The following is a 15,920-nucleotide window of genomic DNA, read 5'->3' as shown; positions in this document are numbered from 1 at the left end:
GCCCTTCTCTGTACCCGTTCCAGCAGCTCTACATCCTTCTTGAAATGAGGCCTCCAGACCTGTATACAGTACTCTAGGTGTGGCTTGACCATTGCCTTATACAAGGGAATAATCACCTCCTTATCCCTGCTAGAAAAATTCCTATATATCATTGACAATACACCATGAGCTACTCTTGCAGCCCGTCTACACTGTTCAGAGAACTTCATATCTACCACTGTCAGTGGTAGATATGAAGTCACTACTACACTGTCAGTGTAGTACCACAGAGTTGATACGTTGCTCTGGGGTTGCTGTTTCCCCATGTGTAGTACTTTACATTTGTCAATGTTAAACTTCATTTGCCACCCCTCATCCCATCTGCTCAACCTTTCCAGATCCTGTTGCAGCAGCATAGTATCAGTAGTGTCATTGACAACCCTGCCTACCTTTGTATCGTCTGCAAACTTCGACATTAAGCTTGATATACCCTCATCAATATCATTTATGAATACAGAAAACAATAATGGACCCAACACTGAGCCCTGAGGGACTCCACTAATAACATTAGTCCACGACGAACAGTGTCCATTGATTACCACTCTGTCTTCTCCCCCTCAGCCACCCCTTTATCCACAGCAGCAATTTGCCTCCAATGCCACACTGCTCCAATTTGTGCAGCAGTCTTCCATGTGCAACAGTATCAAAAGCCTTTCTAAGATCCAAGTATATAATATCAAAGTTATTCCCTGCATCCAGTTCCTTTGTGACTGCATCATAGTATCCAATCAAATTGGTCAGGCAAGACTTCCCCTTAACAAAACCATGCTGTGTCCGAGCTATAGCTGAAGTCTTGTCTAAATGATCCTGCAGTGCTTCTTTAACTAGTGCCTCCATTAATTTTCCTGGAACAGAAGTTAAACTCACAGGTCTATAATTATTTGTGTCAGCCTTTGATCCTCCTTTGTGAATTGGGGTGACATTTGCACATCTCCAGTCTATGGGTACCTCCCCTGAGTCCAAGGAAGCTCTCATAATTATGGCTAAGGGTTTGCTTACTTCCTTTGCTGCCTCCTTTAATATAACTGGATAGATCCCATCCACCCTGGGTGCCTTTCTTGTGTTTATCTTCAACAATTTCTCCTCCACTTTACTCTCGGTCATTACAAGATTCTCTTACTTACTGCTAGAGTTGATTACACCTCTGGCTTTCCCCTCGCTAAATAACTTCTCATGTGTGAATGTCGATGCAAAATATTCATTTAGTTTGTTAGCTACCTGAGCAGGATCATCAACAGTTGACCCATCGATATCAATTGGACCAATCTGATTCATCCCCTTCCTTCTAGAGTTTACATAAGTAAAGAACTTTTTGCTGTTTTTCTTTGCATCCCTTGCCAAGGATTTCTCGTAATCTGCCTTCGCCTGCCTAACCTCCTTTGTAATTTGGTTACAGATCAACTTGTAGCTATCATAGGCTTCTGTGTCATGTGTTAATTTGTATGTATCCCATGCATGTTTCTTCTCTGCCATATGCCTCATCAGTTCATCTGACATCCGTTTAGGCCTAAACCTTGAACAATATTTCTTAGTTGGTATGTATAGCCTAGTAGCTTCATGGCGCCTTCGTAGCCAGGTGGGAAGGCGCAGTAGTGCGTAGCACACGCTTCTTGATTAGACCGGGGTTCGAGCCCGTCACCACCAAATACGGAGCATGCGGAAAGGTCATGGTATGACCACCGCACCGGAGCAATATGGCCTTAGTTGCTAATGCTCCTGAAAACCAAACAACAACAACAACAACCTAGTAGCTTCCAAGATAAGTTCTTTGAATGCTTCCCATTTTGCATTTGCTGTTGGTAACATCCTCAGTTGATCCCACTGTATAGAATTTAAATACTGTCTCAGTCCATCGTAGTCGCCTTTACGAAAGCAATAACCCTTCCATTTACCCCTAATGGTAGTTACCTCTTTGAGTAAATCTCACTTCAGCACACTGTGATCACTGCCACCTAGTGGTTCATTTATCTGCAGATTCTTAATGCATGAAGAATCACTGCTGATAATCAAATCAAGAGTATTCTTCCCTCTAGTTGCCTCCTGAACATGCTGATGTAGAAAACGATCATCCAATAAATCCACAAAAGCCTTGCTAGTGTGTGAGTGACCAGCCCCCAAATTCCGGTCAATATCTGGGAAATTAAAATCTCCCGTTATAAGACTCTCTGATTTACTGGCCCACTCTATTTCCCTGTATAGTATCTTATTATACTCATCAGAGTCATTAGGCCTATAGCACACTCCTACTCTCAATTTTGATCTCCCAATGCTTATGTCACACCAAACTGACTCGACACTGCACTGTCCACTGGCTTGACTTCCTTGGATTTTATGTATTTCTTAACTAATAGCATAACCCCTCCTCCCTTCCTATCCAGTCTATCCTTTCTGTAGACGTTGTACTCCCCAAATTCCAGTTCTGCATTCCTTACATCTGTGTGACACCACGTCTCTGATATCCCAACAATATCTGCCTTTGATGTTTTGAGCAATACCTCAAATTCATCAAATTTATTTACTAAACTCCTAGCATTGGTGTACACGCAAATATACATGCACCTATTTCTATTCTTAGCTACCCTAACACAATCCATGTGTTTACTTGTACCGCAATGACTCCCGGCAGTCTCTGAAATATCCTGCATCTTGTTTTTCAGGCTTCTGCTCATTCCAATAGAAGCAGTGCAAGAATCTCTTTCACCTCTGCCAGTGGCTACTGTTAATCTATTCGTCTTTGTCTCCCCCCAAGCTAGCAGTTTTCCGACCCACCTAACACTGCCTCGATAGCATCAGCAAATATTCTTGCACCCTTTCTATTTAAGTGTATTCCATCCAATTTCCAGGAGCTGAGGGATATTCCCCCCCAGCACACACGAGTATATATATTATATATTGTATATATATTACTTGCAAGCTGTCAGTTTCTCAAGAGCAATGACACAAATATAAAACAAAAGTCATTTATCATACAAATCTACTTACAATACATAACTTGTGTTTCATTTACATCTAATCTATTCATTTTTCTCATTTAATCTGTTAATACATGCTATCATTTCCATAAAATTTCTCTCAATTAACAATCTCAACTCTCTCTACAGTTTCAAACACTAAATTAATTCAATCTTAATCACTTCCTCATATTTCTTTTAATCACTAATATCAATTCTCTTCACAACAGCAATCAATGAGTCGCTAACTTAATGCTAACAATTCCATGTAATCTCTCTTAATTTAGTAATATCATTTTCTTTACAACTTCAACCAGTAAACCAACTCAATACTAAACATTTCCTTATTTCTTTTGTTTCTACAACTTCAACCTTACTCTGAAATAATCTCCCACTTTATCTAAATACCATTTCCAAAACAACACAGTCCATAGGAAACTTCCTTCTCTTTCATGGTGGGATTCCTTTGTGCGGGTTCCTTCCATGGAGTGCGGTGATATCTCTCTCTCTTCTTAGTTGAACTCTACATATCTCTGCTGTTTAGCTCTTCCAGTACTGTTTATTTCGGGATTTTGAGAACAGTTCTCTGTTAATACTGAAGCAAATTACCACAGCAATAGTAAAAGCCAGAGCACTATCTGATTGGCTTGTTATTTAACTTCTAGCACAGAAGCATGCCTGACGGAACCCTTCACTATATAGCTGGACGTTCCCAGAACTGGACCTGAACTGAACCTAGAACTACCACTGGAAGTCTGCAACCCCTCCATACAACAACCACAAACCCCTCTTTTGGTGCGAGCACCTTATTTATTTCCTTCCCATTTATTTATTTATTTATTTATTTATTTATTGAATTGATTGCAAGTTACAATCACCCTTTGTACTACTTTTTTAATTGCAAGCTTATAGAGGGGTTTTCATGCATTTATGTATCTCCCTCAGAGAGGTTTTTAACGCATTTATGTATCTAAGAGGGGTTTTTTATGCATTTATGTATCTCTCCCTATCTAATTTAAACCTAACCCAATCACGGTGTTATTCTTTAAACTCACTCTTCTTCCTTTGGTGAGAAAAACAGAATATTTTTTCCACACAATGAAATGCTTTCATATTTTACCTCTAGATCACCTGTTCACAATACCTTGGAACTGCTCTATACGGATACCCATTACCAAAATGCACTGTGTCGCATCCTCAAGTAGCAGTGTAATAGAGAGATTGAACTGTTGTTCAGAAGCTTTTAATTTTAACCCTTTCACACCTGCCATGCCATTGTTCACCGTATTCCTTAATTGCACTACTAGGCCTACTGCCACTAGGTGCCTCCGCAGCCAGGTGGGCAAGAGCAGCAGTGCGTAGCACACGCTTCTTGATTAGACTAGGGTTCGAGCCCGTGACCACCAAATACAGAGGATGCGGAAAGGTCAGGGAATGACTACTGCATATCCCCGGAGCAATATGGTTTTAGTTGCTAATGCTCCTAAAAACCAAATAACAACAACTACTGCCACTAATGGAAATATTTCCGTAATGATGTTTTCGTTATTCCTTAAGTGCTTTACTTCCACACAAACTATACTTACTAAGAGAAATATATTTGCAAGATTTTGTGTTACAGTTTCGTGACGTTTTTAGGGGTTTCTGTTGCATTTGTACTGTGTATAACAATCTCTAATTTGCGAATTCAGTAGTATTACTGATTTATTTTTTGTCGATTTTATAACCTTTATGTGAATAAATCGTGGATAATTATTTTTTAAATTAGTACCGAAAGACCAGTATTTTTGTATCAATACTGGGATTTGAATACCGGAAAAAAATGACCGGGTTCTCAGCATCTGGGTATTGTAAGCTCTAGTGTCGCCTGACAATTTATGTGCATCCCATGCATTTTTCTTCTCTGCCATGAGTCTCATTAGTTCATCTGACATCCATTTGGATCTAAACCTAGAGCAGTATTTCTTAATTGGAACAAAAAGCCTAGTAGCGTCTAAAATTACTTCCTTGAATGCTTCCAGCAAATTCCCATTTAGAATTTGCTGTTGGTAACATTATCAGTTGGTCCCACTGTATAGAATCAAAAAAATCTCAGAGACCACTGTTCCACATCAGTACACTGTGATCACTGTCTCCTATTGGTTCCTTTATCCGTAAATTCTTAATGCATGAATAATCACCTCTGATAATCAGATCAAGAGTGTTATTCCTCTTGTTGCCTCTCTAACATGCTGCTGAAGAATATAATCATCCATTAAATCCACAAAAGCCTTGCTAGTGTAGGAGTGACCAACCCAGAAGTTCCAGTCTATATCTGGGAAGTTAAAATCCGCCATTATAAGGCACCCTGATTTACTGGCCCACTCTATTTCTCTGTATAATTGTTCATTGTACTCATCAGAGTCATTAGGCCTACAACGAACTCCTACTGTCATTTTTGCTTTCCCAAAACCTCTGTCAGGCTTCTAGATTCCATTCAGAAGAGGGCAGTTAGGTTACTTAATGACTTCTCTCTAACAGAGTCTCTCCACTCGCTGTCTCATAGATGTACTGTTTCTGCTGCCTACTTTTTCTACAGATACTTCCATGGGCACTGTTTTTCTGAATTGGCTTCTATAATTCCCACTCTCTCTTTCAAAACAGTCCAAATACGTGCCACCACCAGCCAACATCCATTTAGTGTCCAACTTCAAACTCACAGAACCAACTTTTCATCTTTCTTGTTTATTCATGCAACTGCTGTTTTCTGGAACAACCTTACTTCATATGTATTTCCTGAAAATTATAGTCTACAGAAAATTCAAGTCTCATGTCAACAAATATCTTCTTTCATCTTCTCAACCTCCAACCCAAGCACAGTACTAAGTACTATAGTTTCTAATACCTCTCGTGTTTGCCTTTTTCATAAAAAAGTCACTCTGTAGAGCAGTGGTTTTCGACTTGTTTTTTAATAATGGCACCCTTAAGTAATTTATTTAATTTTGTGGCACCCCTACTCAATTTTCTGCCTGTTTGATCAGATTCTCTCTCTCTCTCTCTGTGTATATATATATATATATATATATATATATATATATATATAACTAAAAGTAATTTTAAAATAGAAATTAATGTCAGTAGTCTTGTTACCTTCCCTGTTGATTTAATTATTTTGTTTAATTATTATTTTTGCTCTATAGTTTGCCATGCTACTGGCATTAGTTTTTATTTTAAAATTACTTTTAGTTATATTTTAGGCATCATGTAGAGGAATGTGAATTTTGCTGCCTGTGATGATTGCTTTATTTCTTTTCTTTTACTACCATTTTTAACTAAAAAAAAGTAAACTACAGCCATTATCAACCCACTGCAGGATGGAAGCCTCCTCAGCAATTCATGCTAAGGGAAATGGACCATAATCTGCCATGCTGGTCCAGTGCAGGTTGGCAGATTGACCGTATTCAGCAGTCAGGGGCTTGAACCCTGGTCTACTCAAAGAGCGTGTGCTACTGCACTCCCGCTCCTGCCCACTCAGCTACGGATTCAAATATATATATACAGGTAGCCTTCGATTTACGTCGGGATTAGATTCCTGGCGAGACAGGCGCAAATGGAACCCTTTATATAATGGAGTCAATCAGAAATCACAGGGTTAGGTTTTGGGCACCAAAAATTTTACCTACCACTTTGCATCGATTGTTTTATTTTATTAGCATTCTTAATAGTTGTAGTAATAGTCAATGGAGGCATATTCATTGCCCTACACACACATTAGGGCGGCTTTCACCAGATTCCATCCTCCGAATATTGCACTAGGATTCAATGAATTACTTTTACCAGACATGGCATCTCTTTATTCTCTTAAATTAAAAACTTTATAACACGATCGGCAAAAACTGCACACGACTATCACCATTATTATTTAATTTATTAATAGCACGATTAATAAAAAAATATTAGCGTAATAAATTTCCAAAACGTGTAAATTGTGTAAATAACAACCAACTGAATGCTTCACCGTATTGACCTTTACCACCTGCATCCACGAGTGAATACTTTGAGGGCGGGAATCTTTCTCGTCTCTGATATGGATGCTCTAATTGCTGTTTGGCTCAGATTGTCCTTGATCACATGAACAGTGCATGATACATAGCACAGTACAATGCCGTATATTATTCATATATATATATATATAAATAATGGCTTTAAAACGTTAGAATGAAATAAGAAAATAAATAAATATAAAGCTATCATTAGAGGCAGCAAAATGCAAATCCTCCACATGATGCCCAGTACATAACAGATAATTAATAAAAAAATAAAATTAATACCTATGCCAGTAGCATGGCAAATCTGTAGAGCGAAAAATTAACATACAAATTAAATCAACAGGGAGGGGGAAAGTAAAGGTAACAAGACTAAAACAGTAGCTGAAAGTCTCCAAATAATTTTAGAAATTCAATTAAATCCAATTAATAATAAATTCATTTAAAATATAAAGCCAATTACATAATAATTTAGCGGTACCCCCCCTTGTAAGATACCAGTTCCGAGAGATGTGAAATATCACCAAAACGGGACTAAAACGAACTACTAAAATAAAACCAAGTAACAAAATAATAGACTGACCATTATGCCCCATATTGATGAAGGACCGCAAGGCCAGTAATCGTCATGGAATCGCTGCATTTCAATCGCTAAACAAATCGTCCAATATATATATTGGAATTATGTCTGATGACAATTAGATTTAAATATTAAATTTTTAAATAGCATAAATGAGAATATTAGGTGTTACGTTAATGCTTTTGTACAGTGACCATTAGACATTATACATGCATGGGTTATATATGTACTTAACTTATTTATATATTATTACTTTTTATAATTAATTTTGGTACTGCTTGGGAGCATAATTAGCAGGTTGGTTGGGGTAACTACAAACCTGATGCTCCCAAGCAGTACCAAAATTAATTACAAAAAGTAATAATGTATAAATAAAGTGTGTATATATATATATATATATATATATATATATAAAAAATGTATCTTTCTATACATTAAAATGATTTTCCCCCTAGTGATATTTATTCAGCCAATGGGAGAAGAGAGATATTCGGGTTATGTGGTAATATGTAACAAATTCAAAAATACTTAACAAAAACTTGGTAAAACTTGATTAAACAGAAGCTTGTTTTACTGTGGTAAAACAAGCTTCTGTTTAAACCTGGTCACGCTATGTTTATCTAACATGACTATGCAGTACCATTCTTGATTTCCATATGTTATGTAATGTATTTATTTAAATAAACTAAATGCAACAAGGCATAATATTTTAAGAGTTTAAGATTCTGTATCCATATAATATCGGTGTAGATACACCATAGACAACTCTTAAAGAAAAACTATGACTGTATTGTGAAAGGCACCCACTGATGAAAAGCCAACTAGCTTTGAAACGGTCCATCTGGGTGGTGCACCCACCAAGGATAAGTAACAATAGTCTTCTCTATTAGTGAAGTGTGTTACTTATTCGAGGTAGTGGAATACTTGGTAACTTGTTGTGAAGGATGAGCACAATATGAGATACAGATGAAATGATACCTTTCACACTACGATCATAGTTTTTCTTTTAAGAGTTGTCTGTGGTGCATCTACACCGATATTATATAGATATAGTAACATATTTATGGATTCACAGCTGAGGAAGAGACACAGTGTCGAAAGTTTCTGGAAGTATTTTTTTTTATTTTATCAAAAGAAGCGAGTGCAGGGAGCAGGGGGCAAAGCCCCCTAGTAATAGTTATTATAATAATATAATTATAACAATGTACCTTTTTTATAATGAAATAAATACATAAATTTTAATAAAATAAATTTAAGTAACTTAAACCCAAATTACATGACACCTTTGGAATGTTGTTGTGTCACCCTGGTTGAAAACCACTGCTGTAGAGGTTGGGAAAGGTAGTTGAATATACTCTTTTTGGGATGAACTGCTTTCATTTTGTGTCAATGTGACATTGTCTTTTTCTTCAACATGCCTGTTCATCAGACCTAATCTCTGCTAATTATTTAGCGGAGGTTAGGTCTGATGAACAGGTCTTGATTAGGTCTTGTTTCCCATAAATGGAAGCTGTTGAGATGTTAAGATGGATAAGGTACTGATGGGGGAAGGGGATAGACAAAGACTTGTAAAACTGCTTCATCAGTAGTATATCCACTAACAGAAGGGTTTGACAGCAGAACGTAACAACTTTGAATGTGGTCTGCTGTAAAATTCCCAGCATGCATCTATGCATTAGTGCAAGTTCTGGAACTTTGGGTTTATACTATGGTTGTTCCTTTGATTATAGAACATGGTATTATTCAGTTTATATAAAGTGTAAAAAATTAAAATAAACATTAGTTAAATGTTTATTTAACTAATTTATTGTTATCCCTCATTGCAGGTTCTACAGGTGGTACGAAGTAACTACGATACTCTTACTCTTAAATTGCATGATAATTTAGACCAGTTTGAGAGGTATTCAGAAAAACCAAAGGAGTCTTCATTTTTTGTACAAATGGTATGTAGGTCCAGTCATTCTATCTTTACTTTGTGAAAAACATATATAGAGTGAAACTGCTTATTTGCAATATTGATAATGACTTTTTTATCCAGTCTTTAATTGCAAACCCTTGTTTGTATCACCTTAAGGTTGTTAGAGCTGATTTTTAGAAATGTATGTATTTTCAAATAGTATATTTTACAAGGGATTATGTGGTCTGGCACAGTAGTGCTTTAATTGGATCTCTGCCAAGAGGAACAAAATCAACCAACCAAATATTACCTTTCAAGATGTGCCATATCCATCTTTATCTATTTTTATCATTTTTATTAATGATACACTCCTGAGGAAATGTTTACTGTAGAAGTTTTTGAAGGGGTGTGAGTTTTTTGTGTAAGAATGTTCCATTTTTTGATGTGTCTTTGTTTGATATCTTTTACAGCAGCTTTTATATGTATTTCATTATATGTGGTGAATTCTGTCCAGATCTGGGGTGTCATATTTCTTTTTAGACTAAATCTTAAATGATGTATTTAAGATAGTAGTTGATGTTTTTTTATTGTATCTTTTTCGCAGTTCTTTCCGTACAATGTTAAAACTTCTACAGTAAACATTTCCTTACAGCCCTTTACCACTACTGAACTCACTAGCCTTGAATACGGATTTAATTTTGCTATAAAAGATAACCAATACCCCTCCAAAGAATGCATCATAGAACTTCAGACCAAACTGAACAACCACCCAGACAAATGGCGTATAATACATCAGGCCAATTCCATCCTTACTTCAAAACTACAATCCCAATCTAATATAAATAAACAGCTAAAAGACATACAGAAAATACGAAATAATCCACATGTTATTACACAGAAAGCCGAAAAAGGCGATACCATAGTTATTCTTAATAAAACTACATATATCGACAAAATGAAACAAATCCTATCTGACCAGGATACATACAAACCCGATAATACGTACAACATATCCAAACACAAAAATAAATTTGACATTATCTTAAGAAAATTAAGGACAAATAAAGAAATCACCCAACAAATCGGAATATGAAATAATATCATACCCACATGTTTGGTATTACCAAACTACACAAACCCAACCACCCACTAAGACCAATAATCTCCTTCAATAAATCAGCTTTTGCCAATTTATCCTCCTTTCTTGTTAAGATCATTTCCCCCCTTACAAGATTTTCAAAATATATTTAAATTTAATAACCAAGCTTTTTCAAAAGCCACCCAAGCTTTTGAAAAAATAAGTCCTATTACAATCTTCAATAAAGACATTTTAGCATCTTTCAATGTAGTTTCTTTATACACTAATGTACACCTGCCATCTATACTACAAGCTTTACGTAATTTCCTAATGGATGATAGCACCTTAACCAACCGCACCTCTCTCTCAATCAATAGTATATTAGAACTTACATAATTTTTATTAGATGCTAAATATTTCCAGTTCCACAATCGGATATACCAACAAATATATGGTTTACCTATGGGATTGGGAATCTCAGCCTCCCTATCCGAAATATACCTAGCCTCCATAGAAAATCAAATTTTACACCTCTCCCTCCAGAGATTAAATTATATACCCGATACGCAGATGACATCCTTATCATAGGAGACAAAGCCATAATTGATAACCTTTTTATTAAATTTAATTCAGTGCACGACAGATTAAAATTTACCCTCAAATCAGAAGAAAATGGACAGATTAATTTCCTTAATCTCACCATATATAAAACAGATACTAAACTTGGAACTAGAATTTACAGAAAAAATACCCATACCGGAAAATATTTACATTTCGAGTCGCACCATCCACTTAGTACAAAAAAAGCTGTCCTCTATAATCAAATTTATAATGCCATCAAATACAGTTCTACACAAGAAGACCTATCCAACAAACTCCAATAACTTATAGACATTTTCATATCCAGAAAATATCCTCTTCAGTTAATCCAACAAATTATCACCACCATCCAAAATAATATCAACAAAACAACTAAACACATTACATGCAATAATACACATGTTGTTATTCCTTATCACAGTGATCTTTCTAGACAGTTCCGTCAATTATTTACTGGTACAGACATCACTCTCATATTTTCAACATATAATAAACTAGGATCAATGTTTGTTTAATTCATATAAAGACACACATAAATATCAAATCAGCGACATGAACAATATTGTTTATCTAATTAAATGTCAACAAAACTGTAATGCATGCTACATTGGTAGTACAACCTCTAAATATGGCTCCCCAAAAACATCAAACACACGGACATATTACCACTACAATAGCTTTAGAACAGGACAATCAAATACAGAACTCATGTTACGTGTACAAGCCCACAACCATACTCCCTTAGTTGATTCAGCCATCCCTATCATTAAATTAAAATCTAGTTTTAAAATCTTTCAGTACGAAGCCCTTATCATAGAATGGTTTTGTCGTCATTCTAAATTTAATGTATTAAATGCATGCCAAACTACCCTATAACCTCTCACCGGCTTGGAATCTCATGCACCTGAGATTACCACATGTATCAAAGAGCATCACGTTCACTCCCTCCCACTATCGCCAACTGAAGATGTTAACAACGAAAGCCAATTTGTTATGGCTCTTGGCCTCCTCAGTTTAACTTTCCTAGCTTTATCATTTCAACTTTACAACCAAGGATAAAGACGTGCACTTCTATTTCCTTGAGCATATTTTAAACTCTGTTTCCAAAATTTAAACATATCCATATTAATTCCAATTTTTAAACTCAACTACCATTTTATCCTATATCAACACGTCAACTGCAGATTATATAAAAAGGTGAGTACCGCAAATTAAGCTATGCTATTAATTTGAGTTATTTTAAGAACTGTAATATGCAAAAATGGAGCAAGCTCCAAGTTCTTTGCTGCATTTCAAAAATCAGTTTAATACCTCTGGCTGCTCTAGTGGAACCCATATAAGATATTAAGCTCATACTTAATACTAATAGGCATAATTTATTATGCTTATTTGTATTAGTATTTCCAATATGCATAGCTCTGTAATAGTTGAGAATCAGATCCACTTTGATGAAACATTTTCTACTCAGTGACCTTAGGAATCTTCTGAAATCAAGACAATGTTGTAGGACACCCTGTGTATAATTTATATCCTGTTTTAATTGTGGTATCCTTTTCTTGTACTAAGTTTCTTACGATTTTTCAGTTGTATTTTTCCTAGTTATTCCTCTTTCTGTGTCTTCCCCATTCAATATTGTAGGTGTTATCACAATCATGTGCACTTTGAATTTTATTTTCTGTCTTTCTCATTAGCCACAAGTAACTACTAGAAAATAAAGTTATACACATATATATATAACCACATAATTGGCTTAATTTACTGTCAAATAGTGGGCTAGTAAATCGGAATGTCTTATAATGGGGGATTTTAACTTCCCAGATATTGACTGGAACTTGTGGGTTGGTCACTCACACACTAGTCAGACTTTTGTGGATTTATTGGATGATTGTTTTCTGCAGCAGCATTTTTGAGAGGCAACCAGAGAGAGTAATACTCTTGATCTGGTTATCAGCAGTGATTATTCGTGTATTAAGAATTTGCAGATAAAGGAACCACTAGGTGGCAGTGATCACAGTGTACATATGTGGGATTTACTTAAAGATTTGATTACCATCAGGGGTAAAGGAAAGGGTTTTTGCTTCCGTAAAGGCGAGTACAGTGGTCTCCGACAGTTTTTAAATTCTGTACAGTGGAATCAACTGATGATGATGTTACCAGCAGTAAATTCTAAGTGGGAAGCATTCAAGGAATTAATCGTGGAAGCTACTAAAAGTTTCATACCTATTAAGAAATATTGTTCAAGGTTTAGGCCAAAATGGTTATCTAATGAACTAATAAGACTTGTAACAGAGAAGAAAAATGCATGGGATGCATATAAATTATCAAGTGACTCAGAAGCCTATGGCAGATATAAGCTAGTCTGTAATCAGGTCACAAAGGAGGTTAGGCTGGTGAAGGCAGATTACGAGAAATCCTTGGCAAAAGATGCTAAGAAAAACAGCAAGGATTTCTTTATTTATATAAACTCTAAAAGGAAGGGGATGAATCTGATTGATCCACTTGACATCGATGGTTCGACTGTTGATGATCCTGCTCAGATAGCAAACAAACTGAATGAGTATTTTGCATCTACATTCAAACGAGGAATTATTAAGGTTTGAAAATGGTAGAAGGTTATCAAATTGTAGCAGGATACTTAATGATTTTGTAATAACTGAGAGCAAAGTGGAGGAGAAATTGTTGAAGTTAAAAATAAGAAAGGCACCTGGGTTGGATGGGATCTATCCAGTTATATTAAAGGAGGCGGCAAAGCAACTACGCAAACCCTTAGCCATAATTATGAGAGCATCATTGGACTCAGGGGAGGTTCCCACGGACTCGAGATGTGCAAATGTATCCCCAATTGACAAAGGGGGATCGAAGGGTGACACAAGTAATTACAGACCAGTTAGTTTAACTTCTGTTCCGGGTAAAATAATGGAGTCACTGGTTAAAGATGCATTGCAGGATCATCTAGACAAGACTGCAGCAATAATTCAGACACAGCATGGGTTTGTTAAGGGAAAGTCTTGTCTGACAAATTTGATAGGATATTATGATGTGGTTACAAAGGAACTGGATGCAAAAAATAATTTTGATATCATATATTTGGATTTCAGGAAAGCTTTTGACACTGTTCTGCATGGAAGACTATTGTACAAATTGGAGCAGAATGGTATTAAGGGTAAGTTTCTACAATGGATAAAAGGATGGTTAAGTGGGAGAAGAGAGAGGAGGGTGGTAATCAATGGGTGCTGCTCTTCGTGGACTAATGTTATTAGTGGAATCCCACAGGGTTCGGTGTTGGGTCCACTGTTGTTTTGTATATTTATCAATGATATTGATGAAGGTATATCAGGCTTAATGTCGAAGTTTGCAGATGATACAAAGGTTGGAAGGGTTGTTAATGACAGTAATGGCAGTGTGCTACTGCAACAGGATCTAGATAATTTGGGCAGATGGGCTAAGAAGTGGCAACTGAAGTTTAACCTTAACAAATGCAAAATACTTCATATGGGTAGAAGTAACCCCAGAGAAACGTACCAACTGTGTGGTACTACACTTAAGGTGGTAGAAAATGAAAAAGACCTGGGAGTAATTGTGCAGTCAGATATGAAGTTTTCTGAGCAATGCAGACAGGCTGCCAGGGCAGGTCATGGGGGTTTTGTCAATGATATATACGAATTTTGCTAGCAGGGAGAAGGAAGTGATTGTATAAGGCCATGCCTTGTCAGGCCATGCATAAGGCCATGCATTGTCAGGCCATGCCTTGAGCACTGCATACAGGTCTGGAGGCCTCATTTTAGGAAGGATGTAGATTTACTTGAGCGTGTACAGAGAATGGCAACAAGATTGGTGAGGGGGAATGGAGGGATCCCCTTACCAAGAAAGGCTTAAGTTCTGCAAATTGCAGTGGCTGGAGACTAGGCACTTGCGCGGTGATCTGATTGAGGTGTATAAGGCCTTGAATGGGTTGAGCATGCTGAATTCTGATGGGATCCTTCCACTTGTTCAAATTACGAACCTAAGGGGGCATAAATTCAAATTATGAAAGGACAGATGTAGAACAGATGTGTGCGGAAATTTGCATTTAGCCAGCGGTTGGTTAATTGCTGGAACAAACTTCCATCCCTCATTGTGGAAGTTGATAGATTGAATAAATTTAAGGAAGAACTGGACAGGCATTTGGAGGGAATGGTGTGATTTTTTTTTTTTTTTTTTTTTTTGGCTGATGCTGCATAAGCTTATACACTTGGCTTTCTTGCATCAACTGCCACTACTACTACTACTACTATAACCTGTATCTGACTATAACGCTGACTCAGATCACTATAATGCTCTTTTACAGATTGAATTTTTGGCATATTTAACAAAATCGTTTCATTTGTTGGAGTCGATAGCTTGAAAATGAATACCAAAACAGCATTTAAACGTTTCCCACGCTCAGTGAAATTTTCTCGCATGCTAATTTAATTGCAGTACAGTGACTTGTTACGTAGTTCCAAGATCAACATTTTAAAAAATGACCAAGTATATTGCTTGTAATATTTGCGTTATATGCATTTATCCGAAGTCTAGTCATCACTCAATACCGTATTAGACATCATGTGAAACAGACAGTTTACCTGAACATTGTATCATAATTAATGCAACCAACGCAGTTACATTTTTTTTTGGCTGATGCTGCATAAGCTCATACACTTGCTTTCTTGCATGACATGCCACTACTACTACTACCATTCTATTGCATGCTATTTTTGTTTCAGTTAAA

The 15,920-nt window shown here is 36.5% G+C and overlaps 1 protein-coding gene across 4 annotated transcripts in view; it reads left to right on the top strand.

Moving 5' to 3' along the window:
* Positions 1 to 15,920, top strand: part of LOC150078282 (armadillo-like helical domain-containing protein 3) — a 405,573-nt gene that overhangs the window by 370,662 nt on the left and 18,991 nt on the right. For all 4 annotated transcript variants that reach the window (XR_016547653.1, XM_090385517.1, XM_090385515.1 and 1 more), the window contains one exon: positions 9,422 to 9,538. Coding sequence is in view for 3 of the 4 variants with exons in the window: in XM_090385517.1 (XP_090241643.1) it covers positions 9,422 to 9,538 (117 nt within the window). In the remaining variant the exon portion in view is untranslated. The remainder of the gene's footprint in view (positions 1 to 9,421; positions 9,539 to 15,920) is intronic.

Source organism: Mastigoproctus giganteus, chromosome 11, assembly GCF_048544385.1.
Source record: "Mastigoproctus giganteus isolate SK-2022 chromosome 11, ASM4854438v1, whole genome shotgun sequence".
NCBI lineage: Eukaryota > Metazoa > Arthropoda > Arachnida > Uropygi > Thelyphonidae > Mastigoproctus > Mastigoproctus giganteus.
This window is presented reverse-complemented; position numbering and strand designations above follow the sequence as displayed.